General features: G+C 39.1%; 1 protein-coding gene across 3 annotated transcripts in view; it reads left to right on the top strand.

Annotated features, from left to right (window-relative positions):
• The window catches only part of DOCK2 (dedicator of cytokinesis 2), a 167440-nt gene that overhangs the window by 11107 nt on the left and 143430 nt on the right, over positions 1-12903 (top strand). For 2 of the 3 annotated variants that reach the window (XM_057415140.1, XM_057415143.1), the window contains exons 3-14: positions 204-244; positions 1961-2016; positions 2156-2270; positions 3632-3780; positions 5293-5428; positions 8109-8263; positions 8867-8948; positions 9431-9566; positions 10146-10221; positions 11215-11291; positions 11641-11766; positions 12636-12760. In XM_057415140.1, the coding sequence (XP_057271123.1) occupies positions 204-244; positions 1961-2016; positions 2156-2270; positions 3632-3780; positions 5293-5428; positions 8109-8263; positions 8867-8948; positions 9431-9566; positions 10146-10221; positions 11215-11291; positions 11641-11766; positions 12636-12760 (1274 nt within the window). The remainder of the gene's footprint in view (positions 1-203; positions 245-1960; positions 2017-2155; positions 2271-3631; positions 3781-5292; positions 5429-8108; positions 8264-8866; positions 8949-9430; positions 9567-10145; positions 10222-11214; positions 11292-11640; positions 11767-12635; positions 12761-12903) is intronic. The other variant, XM_057415142.1, reaches the window with a different exon arrangement.

Below are 12903 nucleotides of genomic sequence, written 5' to 3'. Positions count from 1 at the left end.
AATAATACTTGCTAATGTGCAAGTCATGCTCAGTATGCTTCCTGATATTTGATTTGCTTTCATCCATGTAGTTTTGAACTAATTATTAATTTTTAACATCTTATGCTAGATAGTTCTTATATGAAACAAACCTCGTGATTTTCTAATATACTTTTTTCATGCATATGTTCTGTCATACTAAGTGCATTCTTTCTTCTTTTTAGGTTGGTACAAAGGTTATCTAGTAAGACATAAAGGATCAGAGGTAAGATCATGCTGTTCACTCCTATGAGACTATTTTTAAGGAACTAACCCATGAAGGTTTTATTAGTATCTCTTGTCAGATAGTCCTCTTGTGATCTCTGAAGTCAGCTCTTTCCTGATGAATAGAATGATCAGCGTTTGTCCTGGACAGTGTTGGTAAATACTGAAGGACTGGGAGAAGCAGATCAATGAAGACAATATTACTGTGCCTTCAGGCTAACACACTGAGGAAGACATCATTTGAAATAACTTTTTGAGTGAATTTGCTCCTACCTGTGTCTGGTTCTGCACTTTTTTCTAAGGATTCTTTAGGCTACATTCAATATGAACAACTCCCATGAGACTTAAATTCTGAAATACATGTAAAAAAGTCATATTAATAAAACAGTCTGTATTCCTATTTCTAAATATGGAAAGCCACAAATGAATCATTTCTACCTTGTGTAGGATGATGCCTGACTTAAGTAGCAAGAAAATTACTTTTTAGTTTCAAATGCACTTTTCTAGAAGAAAAGCATTTCTTTTGAAACTTGCTCTTAGTACCAGATTCTTGTAGGGTGCAGCACTGCAAAGGCATTGCAAGTTAGAGACTCAGGCCTACATTACAGTAAGAATGTTTGGTGGAAGTTGCATCTCTAGCCTGGAAAAAAGATGTACAAACCCTTCACAATCCCTGAAAATGTGATATCTGGGGAGCAGAGGGACCATTGCTGGCAGAGAATATGCATCAGAAAAAAATCAGAATAGTCTTTCTTTTGCATTTCCCCTTTTTCTTATTCTGTATTCAGTAGCTTGTAGGGATTAACAATAACTTGCATTGACTTAGAGTAACTAATTTGTGTCCATTTTCAAACTGCATGTGACAGTAGAATATTCTAATTTCCTTTTGGAAGTATTAGGTGCTTGATTTACTGTTTCGTTTCATTGCTCAATGACTACACATCCTAAAAGACAGAGGAATGAATAACTGTGATCTCCAGACTTCTGCCTGTTGTTTCTCATGTTCTATGAGCTCCAATACAACTGCACAGAAATGGAAGCAAGCAAATAAGGTGAACTAACTCACCAGAAAGGAGGGGGGAGACAGGCTAGTCATAGGGGAATTCGCCATCAGTTCTTGATGCAATGTAGTATTTTAGTGGAAGCTCCCAAAGGAGTTATCAGCTGCCTGGTCTGTGATACTTGAGGGTTGATATGAGAGAATGGCTTCCCGTCTTGTCCAGTACTACTGTGTTTTAAATACTCCTTTGACGTTTCTTTTGGCTCAAAATGCTATAGTTGTTTAATTAAAATTTGTATTTTAATGGCCTAAAATTGAATCTAAAACTAAAAAGGGAAAATATTTAACAGTACTAACCACTTCCTTTCAACTAATTTTTAATATTGCTAAAGGGTTTCAAAGTCAAAATGCATTGCATATTTTAAGAAATATTATTAATTTCATAAGATTTCAGTAAACTACTGTTTAAATCTTCTGTTTTCTGGGGGAGTACATTGGGGAGTGGAAGATGGTGTTTCTTATGAAGAAATGTAATCCTATGTGTTCTGTGTTTGCAAAAATGGATAGGACAAAACTTCTATTATTTGTCTGTCAGACAAATGCACCTATCTGGACAGAAAACTACATAGACAGCAGTTTAATTTGGAGATTAGTCATGGTTGTTCCCTAAATACTCTTGAAGAATAAATGTTGATATTTTTTGTTCTCCTTCAACAGGGAATATTTCCTAAATCTTTCATCCACATCAAGGAAGTTCCTGTTGAAAAGAAAAGGTATTGAATGTTTTATTACACTAAGGATCTTACCTGCTGAAGAATGAATGACTTTTAAGGCATTTACGTGCCTTAACCATGGTAACTATAATATAAACCTGTGAAATTCAGATACTCTTTTTCATTTTCATTGTGTTAGAATTTCTTCTCTTTCTAGACATTCAGAAACTATAATACCTGCTGAAATCCCTTTAGTTCAAGAAGTTACCACTACTCTTTGGGAATGGGGAAGCATCTGGAAACAGCTCTATGTGGTATGACACTATTGCATTCTGTGTGTGGCCTGGTAATTAGTCCTATTCAAGCATCTTGAGGTCTTGTTCGATTTGGTGTCTTTTCTTAGATGCTTACTGATGAGGAGTAGTGTAACTGCATGTTTTTAGTTCAAACCCTGAGTACCCTGTACATGATAAACTTTTCATAACTGCTCTTTTTAGAGTTGACAAGTTTCAAGATAGGAGTATTAAACATGACTAGAATTCATTTGAAAAAGATTCACCAAGTTCTCGAATGTTACAACAGAAGTTGTTCTAATGTGTATTGGAAGCGTGTAGCTATTAACGACAGGCAGTTTCAAGAAGTCAGTCTTTTTACTTTCAGTATCTTAACCTACATCTCTTAAAGAAAAACATTTATTTACCTTTTTTTCATCTTGGAGAAAACCATTTTTTTTCCTGTGAGCACTTTTACCAATACATACAAGCACAATGAATTTGGAGGTATTAGTCAAAAGGGCCACTGCATCAGCATCTGTGTTAATTGTGAGCAAGCAGCCTCTACTCATGGTGGTCTTTTGCATATGCTTGTAGTGTCCGCAGTGTCATGTGGAACTTAGAAGTGATAAATGCATTATTTTTGATTTATCTGTTTTATCTTTCTTGTTGTAACCCTACATTAATCTCTACTGATTCTAGTGACTTGTTTAACCTAAGCCTGCTGGCCAAAAAGTCATCAAGTGTTGAAAGCATCAAAAGATAGTGAATTCCCTAGTACCTGGGTAGTCTCTTCTACTAAACTGTTTCAACGACTTGCACTGACTGCTCCAGGATCTCAGCCACTGGATTTTGCTTTTTCTCTGCTGGGGCAAAGAAATCTTGACTATGGGTGGTTTTTCCTCATGAATATATTTCCTGAAACTTGTCACTTCTGAGTCTTCCTCTTCTTAACGTCAACGATTAAAACTTTTAATGTTTCCGTGATGACACTGGAACTGCTTTAGTGACTTCTGTGCATTCTCCCACTATTCTCTTGAGTATATTCGTACCACAGCGTTCTTATCAGTATCTCATACAGACCTAAATTGCTTTCATAATGTTTTCTCCTGATGAGACTCAGTTCATGAATTTTAAAACAGCACAATTAAACCCAAAATAATGCAATTCCCTATCCCCATACAAACTATTTACATTTAGTGGAATTTCTTTGTGGTCACATGGAAGGTCCTGTCCTTAAAAATCTGTGGGATGAGAGGAGGAAAGAAGCCAGGGCTAGTACTTAGCCTAATTCTTGCTCCTACAATTACTTAGCATTAAATAGGACACATCCTTGCATTGTCAAGACCAATGCTTTGCTTCAATGTCAAGTTTGAAACCTACTGTTTTCTTTTCTATCTCAGATGAATAAGAAGGAGCAGTTCCAGCAGGTGCAGTCCATGATGTATGACCTCATGGAGTGGCGGTCACAGCTTCTGTCCGGGACTTTGCCAAAAGATGAGCTGAAAGAACTCAAACAGAAAGTCACCTCCAAAATTGACTATGGTAACAAGTAAGTGGCATACATTCCTTCTGGAAAACGTGATTTATTTTACAGCAGCCAGCTAGAACAGAGATGATGATCAAGTTTTCCTCTTTGCAGTTTTGTAACTCATTAATGCAAGATGTAGACAAAATGAACCTTCCTTTTCAAACTTCTGCCTGTTATTCGTGTGGTTACAGTAACTACCATGTTAAGGCTTCTCATAACCAATTGTTATTGCTTTTTCAAAATAGTCATTTATTTAACTACAGACATATGAGTTTGTCAACTGTAAAGATTTGAGGTCAGATAACTGGTCTTTGTACATATATAACATCAGTGTACTCAGGACCCAAAACGTTTCCAACTTTCACAAACACAGCTTACCACCAGTAGTATTGGCTACCACTTCAGAAGTGTTCAGGGAGGCCTTAGTGTGGTGGATGAATAGCAAAAGTCTGAAGTGTACAGAGCCTTTGCTAGAGGCAATGCAGCACCACCCTCATCCCAATTTACTTAGGGAATTTCCAGGCAAAACTCTGGTTCATAGAAGTGAAACTATCAGGGATAGAATAGCTATCTGACAAAATGCTTTGTTTCTTGCCAGTGAAAAGCCACTGCAATACAACACATTTTAGGTAAAAATGGGGTTATCTAGGGGCAAGATATTTAAAATGGCTTGGGGTTGTGTAGAGGAAAAGTGCAAGTTGGGTAGTATTTGTAAGTGTGAGAAAGTGTGGGTTTGAGTTGTGATGTGTGAAGGAAACATTGTGGGGAAGGAGTAAAGGGGAATGACAGTGGAGGCTGAATGGGAAGAGGAGATTGAACATCAAATCTGGAGAGCTTGTGGGTAATCATGTAAGGTGATGAAGATATCTTGCAGTCTGATCCAGACTGCTTCAAACAACATTAACAGTGACAGAAGGGCAGCCAGTGCCTCTAGAAATTGTGAAAAACACTGTCTGGCATGAAGTAGTCTGATTTTGGAGAGTCATGGAAGAGTGAGATCCTGGATAGGCAAGAAGGGGTATCTCTTGACTGAGGTGACACTAAGACACTGTGGACAAGAATGTGTAAGGACATGTGGAGGTAAGACTTGAGGTTTTTAAGGTGGGGGAAGAGTGGAAGGAAAAAAGGCATGATTTGTATGAAAGCAAGAAAGCAGAGCATAGTAGTTAAGTAACAGGACTAGGAGGCTAGGAGAGCAACAGAAAAGCAGAAACCACCAGAAAAACCTAGGCACCTTGATTGCAAAGGTTATATGTTAAAAAGCGAAAGAGATGAAGGCTTTGAAGTCACTGAACATGGTGAATCTACTTTATATGAGAGGCATTAAAATGCTTTTTTGACGTTACTTTAAATTCCCAAAATGTATAAATACTGTACAACAGCTTGAAAAGAAAATCCCATTGGGTTAATATTTTCTTCAATGAAATGCTATTACATGTATTTAAACCTTGAAGCAGCTCCTGCATTCTATATCTAAGCTTTATTTTCATAGAAGGAAATAATCCTGCTTTTATGCCCTTTGTATTTTCACAGAATACTTGAGCTAGATTTGACAGTTAGAGATGAAGATGGAAATATTTTGGATCCAGATAAAACCAGTGTCATCAGCCTATTTCATGCTCATGAAGAAGCAACTAATAAAATCACTGAGCGAATTAAAGAAGAAATGGTAGGAATGACTGGTAAACTTAATCAGTTGTACTGGATTTTCATTTTGGTTTTACCTATTAAAGGGTTGAAGGTAGTAACCTACCATGAAAGCCAGTGGAAACTTTTGCCTCTGACTTAAGAGTAGAGTCACGTTCATTTGTTATAAATATGGCAGAGCCTCAAACTGATTTATCTGCATTTATGCACTAGATTCAGGCTGTGGGTTAGGATGAAAGACTGTTCTAAAGTGGTTTCTAAATCAATTATTGGGTTCCTAAATGGAAATACTTTTCCTCATTCTATCTGTGAGTTACTGAGTAGGCTGATTCACTTAGTGAATAGTTATGTGCTTGGAATTCAGCCTGCAAGCTATGAGTAACCAAAGCTTGCTTTTAGAAGATCTTGTGAGAAGACTAATTGTTTGCTGTATGTTGCTTGTTAGCTAGTGTGATGGAGTTAAAGAATTTAAGCTCATTAAAGAGGGACTCAGGTGAACTCAGCATAATCTTGCGGACACCAGAAGTTAGCATGCCTAAGCAAAGCTGATGAGTGCATACGTTTCATCTTTTACAATGCAAAGGTGACTGCTCTTCCTTGACCTTTCTCTATATTAAATCTGTTCAGGGATTTGTAAGATAATTGAGTTCTTTCCTGGATTCATAAGAAAGTAAACTGTAATAAAGCAGGTTTGGGACTGTGAGAATGAAGACCTTAGGCTCACTGTAGGAGAGGATCTGGCTTGAGATCACCTTAAGAACCTGAACATGCACAAGTCCATGGGACCTGATGAAATCCATCTGCAGGTGCTGAAGGAGCTGGCAAATGAAGTTGCGAAGCCCCTGGCCACCATATTTGAGAACTCATGGCAGTCAGGTGAAGCTCCCAATGACTGGAAAAAGGGAAATATAACCCCCATTTTCAAGAAGGGGAAAATGGATGACCTGGGGACTACAGAGCAGTCAGTCTCACCTCTGTGCCTGGCAAAATCTTGGAGCAGATTCTCCTGGAAGGCATGCTAAGGCACATGCAAGCACAACAGGGTGCTTGGTGACAGCCAGCATGGCCTTCACTAAGAGGAAATCCTGCCTGACCAATTTGGTGGCCTTCTATGATGGGGCTATGGAACTGATGGACAGGGGTAGAGCAGTTGATGTCATCTACCTGGACTTGTGCAAAGCGTTCAACACTGTCCCACACGACATCCTTGTGTCTAAATTGGAGAGACATCAATTTGATGGGTGGACCACTGGGTGGATAAAGAACTGGCTGGATGGCCGCACACAAAGAGTTGTGGTCAATGGCTCAATGTCCGGCTGAAGACCGGTAACGAGTGGTGTCCCTCAGGGATCGGTGTTGGGACCACTCTTGTTCAACATCTTTATCGCTGCCATGGACGGTGGGATTGAGTGCACCCTCAGCAAGTTTGCCGATGACACCAAGCTGTGTGGTTCGGTTGATACCCTGGAGGGAAGGAATGCCATCCAGAGGGACCTCGACACGCTTGTGAGGTGGGCTGATGCCAACCTCATGGAGTTTAACCATGCCAAGTGCAAGGTCCTACACCTGGGTCGGAGCAATCCCAGGCACAGCTACAGGTTGGGCAGAGAAGAGATTCAGAGCAGCCCTGAGGAGAAGGACTTGGGGGTGTTGGTTGATGAGTAAATGAACATGAGCCGGCTTCAGTGTGCGCTCGCAGCCCAGAAACCAACCGTATCCTGGGCTGCATCAAAAGGAGCGTGACCAGCAGGTCGAAGGAGGTGATCCTGCCCCTCTACTCTGCTCTTGTGAGACCTCACCTGGAGCATTGTGTGCAGTTCTGGTGTCCTCAACATAAAAAGGACATGGAACTGTTGGAACAAGTCCAGAGGAGGCCACGAGGATGATCAGGGGACTGGAGCACCTCCTGTATGGAGACAGGCTGAGAAAGTTGGGGCTGTTCAGCCTGGAGAAGAGAAGGCTGTGTGGAGACCTCATAGCAGCTTCAGTGTCTGAAGGGAGCCTATAGGGATGCTGGGGAGGGACTCTTCATTAGTGACTGTGTGTTCAAGGCCAGGTTTAGTTTGAGGTGTCCCTGCCCATGGCAGGGGGTTGGAACTAGATGATCTTAAGGTCCTTTCCAACCCTAACTATTCTACAATTCTAAGCAAAACACCTAACTAAAAGAAAGTTGGGCCGTTGTGCCACTTGATTAATGCCCATGACAAATCACTGGAAAGCACCTTGTGAGTTGTTCTCATCAGTGTCACTGAAGAAGTCTTGTTTCCCAGACATCAGAATGTCATTAACTGACAATATAAGGAAAATGAAACTTAGTAGTCTGCAACAGATCATGTTGACTTGTTTTAAAAATGCGTAAAAAGAGCTTTAGGACATTGAACAGTAAGTAGCTGTTCCTTGGTGGTTAAAGTGGGATGTAGGTAAAACTTGGAGTCTATTTCAGAGTCAGTGAACGTCCTCAGCTGTGTCCTTATCTCAGCTGTTATTTGTTTCCTCTTCAAAGAGGTGCATTTTCTGTTGCTAGTGCTCCCAGCGTACTGAAACCCTATCATAATGTGGATAGTAGGCTTTCTGGTGTATCCTACTGTGTTCAGACAACACATCTTCCAGACTTTTAGGCTTGCCTCTGTAGGGAGAGCTTGATGCATTTTCTCTTTACAAGTGATAGTAATGTAGCTAACTCTTTTCCTTCTTCTGTGTAGTCAAAGGATCAACCAGATTATGCATCATACTCCCGAATGTCTTCATCCCCCACCCACAGTCTGTATGTCTTTGTGAGGAATTTTGTTTGCCGAATTGGAGAGGATGCAGAACTCTTTATGTCGTTATACGACCCCCTGAAATCAACAGTTATAAGGTAAGCTTTCTTTTTATTGCAACAGAGTAGCAAAAGGACCTAGCCAAAATAAAGCAAAATAGCTGCCAACATGCTAGTAATACAGAGGATATGTAAATGAAAGGAAGAAAACCCAAAGGAAAGGGAAGTGTGGGCAAATGTAGTTGTTGGTGGCTATTAAAGAATTCCGAGGTGAGGGATCCCAAGTAGGTTGATGGGAAATTCCTGGGCTAAGCATTTCAGAATTTTGGGGAAACCTGAGAACACTTCAAAGCTAAGTGATTATTCTTGATGGGTGTCCAGAGTGAAGTACTGAAATGGGGTGAAGGGGACAAAATGGAATTAATTTATAAGTTCAAAGATAGATTAAGATTCTATTGAGTATTCCTGTCAAAAAGATTATGATCACAGCAATGCTTCTTCCAAAAAAGGTGCCATCCTGTCTTGTGTTCAAAGTATTTGTATAGCATTCTTCTTGTCTATTTAGTCTGGTATTAGATTTAAGCACTCACCAGAGACTGCTGTCTGTTATGCAACCTTTGTTACGTACTGTGGGCTCTGATGTACTGTGAAAGGGAAGAATTTTTAAATCCCATGACAACAAAGTATTTATCTTCGAAACAGTGAGAACTACTTGGTGAGATGGGGGAGCAGAGGCTTTCCAAAGGAAATTGATATGCTCAACAATCTTAAAGTAGTATTCACAGTAAGTGTTCTCCCATTTATCTTACTTGTATTTGCAAATTGGCTTGTCTTTTCCCTGTGGTCACTGTCAGAACTCCTGAAGATTGAGCAAGGTGAAGAAGGAAGCAGAAGACATCTTAGCAACAGAACAAGATGACCAGTCACTGAGTGCTTTAAGGCAGTGACAATGCTTCAGTGACCTTTCTTGAAACCAGTTTGCTGCCTCCCAAATTTACTGTTTCCTTTATTATTTTTATCTGTTGTACCTCTTGATTGCTACTGTTTACTCTGTGTTTCTTACCTTGTATTTTCTTCAGCCTTTACACTGTCAGGTTTTCCATCCTTCTGTGGGCTCAGTTTGAGTGTGTTTGGTTTTTCTTTTGTTTTTCTTTTTTTAAATCCATTCATTACTGAGACTCTATTTATTAGTGGAGCTCCCATTTAGATTTCAGAACCTACTTCTGCCTCAACTGATCCTTCAGTTCTTTTTCATTTGTATCTTAGGATCTTGGAAATAAAGACCTTAGCCGAGACAAAATTTATCTAGTTTGTCAAATAGTCCGAGTTGGAAGGATGGATCTTAGAGACAGTAACTCAAAGAAGTACACACAAGGACTAAGACGGCCCTTTGGAGTGGCAGGTAACTGATGTCTCCTGTGCTGACTGTATCTGAGATAGGACCCAAGTAATACTTGTCAACGCTGGACTGTAGTATTCTGACATGCCTTGATAGGGTTGATATCAGCTGTCTTCCATGTCTGATTTTTTTAAGACCATAATGGCTGCACATACATTAGCATTTTCAGGTCAGAAATGTGCTTTTGAATTTATTTTCCTAATAATTCATACTTACTGCTATGCAGCGCAAACCAAAACAGTGCTAGAGGATAGTAACAGAATTCTTTGCAGATGAAATAAAACCACAACTGTGTCCCAAGAGCACCACCAATGCACTCATACCTGTATTCGTGGGATTAGACCAAAAGTAGTCTGAAGTAATTCTCCCTTTACACAATGTCATGTCTGTAGTGTGGACTTTGTGCTACATGTTCTGCCCCTAAGGTCTACCCCTATTGGGCTGCACTGTTTGCTAGTGGGATAAAAATAAATCCATATTTAGCTAGAAGCACAAGGACATTAATGTACACCATGCAGAGAGAAGAGAAGCTATTTTGTGATGCTATTATATGTTTTGATGATTTTTCTGTTACTCTTCTAGTTATGGATATTACAGATATCATAAAAGGAAAAGCTGAAAGTGATGAAGAAAAGCAACATTTCATTCCCTTTCACCCGTAAGACAGTCACAGATACTTTTTTTTTTTAACAAACAAAAATATTTCTATGTTTTTGGCTGTAACAATCATGAAATGTTTCAGAAAAAGTAGTTTTTCCTTTTAATAACTTCATGATTTAATAGTGCTAGTGATTTAAGTATCTGTTTAAGAGGCATTTAAGACTTAACAGGGGCTACTTAGTATATTAAATGAAGGTATATTTCTGTGAATGTGCTCCTTCAGACAGCTGGTCCTGTTTAACAAAACCCGAGTAAAACAGTTACACATGCTCAACAGAAAGCTTTACACATATGGATGACTAGTACTTTATGCATGATTCTGGCTTGGATTTGGGAAAAATCTGTTAAAAATTGGGTTTCAGTTAAAAAGTAGTTGAATTGTCACCCATTAACTGCCTTTAAAAGAAATGCCAGGCCAGCTGCCTGACAATATGATTATGATACTTGCAGATCAAATGGAGACATGCCAGTATCCACTGGAAACATATTTATGCATTCTACATAACACTGATGCTCTGTCAATCAGAGAATAAATTTAATTCTGCAAGACCTGTGCATGATGCACTCTCCTATTGTTTCACTTGTTTAAAATTTGATTCACCACGTTTGTTATGTAAGAATTTGTTCCTCTTTGCAAAAGTAGCTGAAAATGGTTTAAGTTCGTCAGGCTTCTTATCAGGGAAAGAGGACTGGAGCAGCATGTTGGTGAATGCACTCACCTTGTGCATGCCTACAAAATAAGCTTTCATATCGTCACTTTGTCACAAAATGCTGTTCGTAAACTTGCTGACTGGATCTTTTTCACTTCAGTGGACACGCAAGGTGGATGTTAGTGGTCTGCAACTGGGAGTGACAGTTATGAAATTACAGAGTGTAACACAGTAAGGTGAAGTACTGCAAAGTGGACTGAGCCTTTTTGTTACTTCTGTTCCGAATGGGGTTCGATATATTTAGCACTTATTCCTAGTAGAAATTATTGTTTCTCCCACAGGGTAGTGGCAGAGAATGACTTTTTACACAGTCTCCTAAGCAAAGTCACTGCATCGAAAGGGGACAGTGGCGGACAAGGTAAAATAAATTTGTTTGTTTGATTTTAAGTAACAAGGTATTTTTGTCTAACTTCATTTTCGATGGTTTACCTTTTAGAGAGGGTCTGTTAGAGCTGTATCCCCACAATGGAGGTTGGTCAACTTTGATGGAAGTGAAGCAACAGGAGTTTGTGGCAGTATCTCATTTAAATTACTAGCTACAGTGTTGAATTACAGAACTTTCAGCTAAATGAAGTAGAGGAAATGAGCTCTTATCCCAATTTTGATGGGTGTTGGAGGCAATCATCTGAAGACAGATTTTTTTTTTCCCTTTTTTTTCATTGCCATGAATGTAATCTTTGTCGTTGTTGTTATTTTTCTCTCAATAGGTCTCTGGGTAACAGTGAAAATGCTTGTTGGAGATGTGATTCAAACTAGAAAGGACTATCCGCATCTTGTAGACAGAACTACAGTTGTTGCTAGAAAGCTAGGATTTCCTGAAATCATCATGCCAGGTAGGAGGTGCTTTGTTCTGTAATAGGAATAGAGTTCTTTTCTCCCATTCCCTCAGGTAACGAGCATCAGTTGCAGTCTTATTTACTGATTTCTGTAATGGGTAACTCAGAGACCCCTTTGCATTCCCTCTTCATGGTAAGTTTTGTTCCAGTGTTAGAGGCTTATATAAAATACTTAAATTCTTGGAAAGTATTTTCTAGTACTGAAACGGAAAACCAAAATTATGACAGACAGGGATAATCCTAGCTGGTACATAGCTTTTTTTTTTTTTTTTTTTTTTTTTGGCTTCTAAATAGATTCTGGTGGATGCTTACTTGAATTTTAAATTAACCTTATTTTTATTGCAACTTATCACTGTCATTTAGTAATAATAAACATATGAGTTCACCATCTGTTGGGGTTTTTCTTTCGATTTATACTTTCCAATTCAATTTGCAGTCTGTAGAGCTCCTTTATGAAAACAAACAAAACCAGCACAACACAACCCATGCCTCCCTTCAAGTCAAATCTCGATTCCTTTAAAAGGCGTATTGATTAGTTCAGAGGGGAAAACATATGAAGATTCCTCGCAAAAGAGAGCTGTAGAGCTAACAAAAATGAGTAATGGCCTCGCCAGCCACCTCACCAGCAGGTGTCAGTGCAGGACGGTTATTGCCTCGAGTCACTTTGAGGATTCTCATTTGGTTCGTGTCACATCGCAGTATCTGCTTAGCTAAGAATAACAGCTGAAAAATTAAGTTCAGGAGGAGAAAAATTGATTTTTATCTGTTTCACCGCAGAAAAAGTGGTACTCGTGTGACACTCAGGTGACCCCGTGCTCTCACAGCTTTTTCATTGATTTTTGTTAACTTTTCAATTTCTTGCGTAGGAGATATAAGAAATGACATTTATATTACATTGCTGTATGGAGATTTTGATAAATACAATAAAACAACTCAAAGAAACGTGGAAGTGATAATGTGTGTCTGTGATGAAGAAGGAAGAGTGATGCCAGTAAGTTTTCTTTTTCACGTATGATGGACATAGATACATGAGTTGCATTTTAGAAGTAACGCTGCATTTTCTATAAAAATACCTTTGTACAAAACCTTACAGTTCCCCCACGTGTGACATCTTGTGACTGATAAGTTTCATGG

This window comes from Pezoporus wallicus, unplaced genomic scaffold (assembly GCF_028554395.1).
Source record: "Pezoporus wallicus isolate ANWC-B61680 ecotype Strahan unplaced genomic scaffold, APGP_CSIRO_Pwel_v1 contig_4161, whole genome shotgun sequence".
NCBI classification, from domain to species: domain Eukaryota; kingdom Metazoa; phylum Chordata; class Aves; order Psittaciformes; family Psittacidae; genus Pezoporus; species Pezoporus wallicus.
The sequence above is the reverse complement of the archived record's forward strand: the minus strand, read 5'-3'. Positions and strand labels throughout refer to the sequence as shown.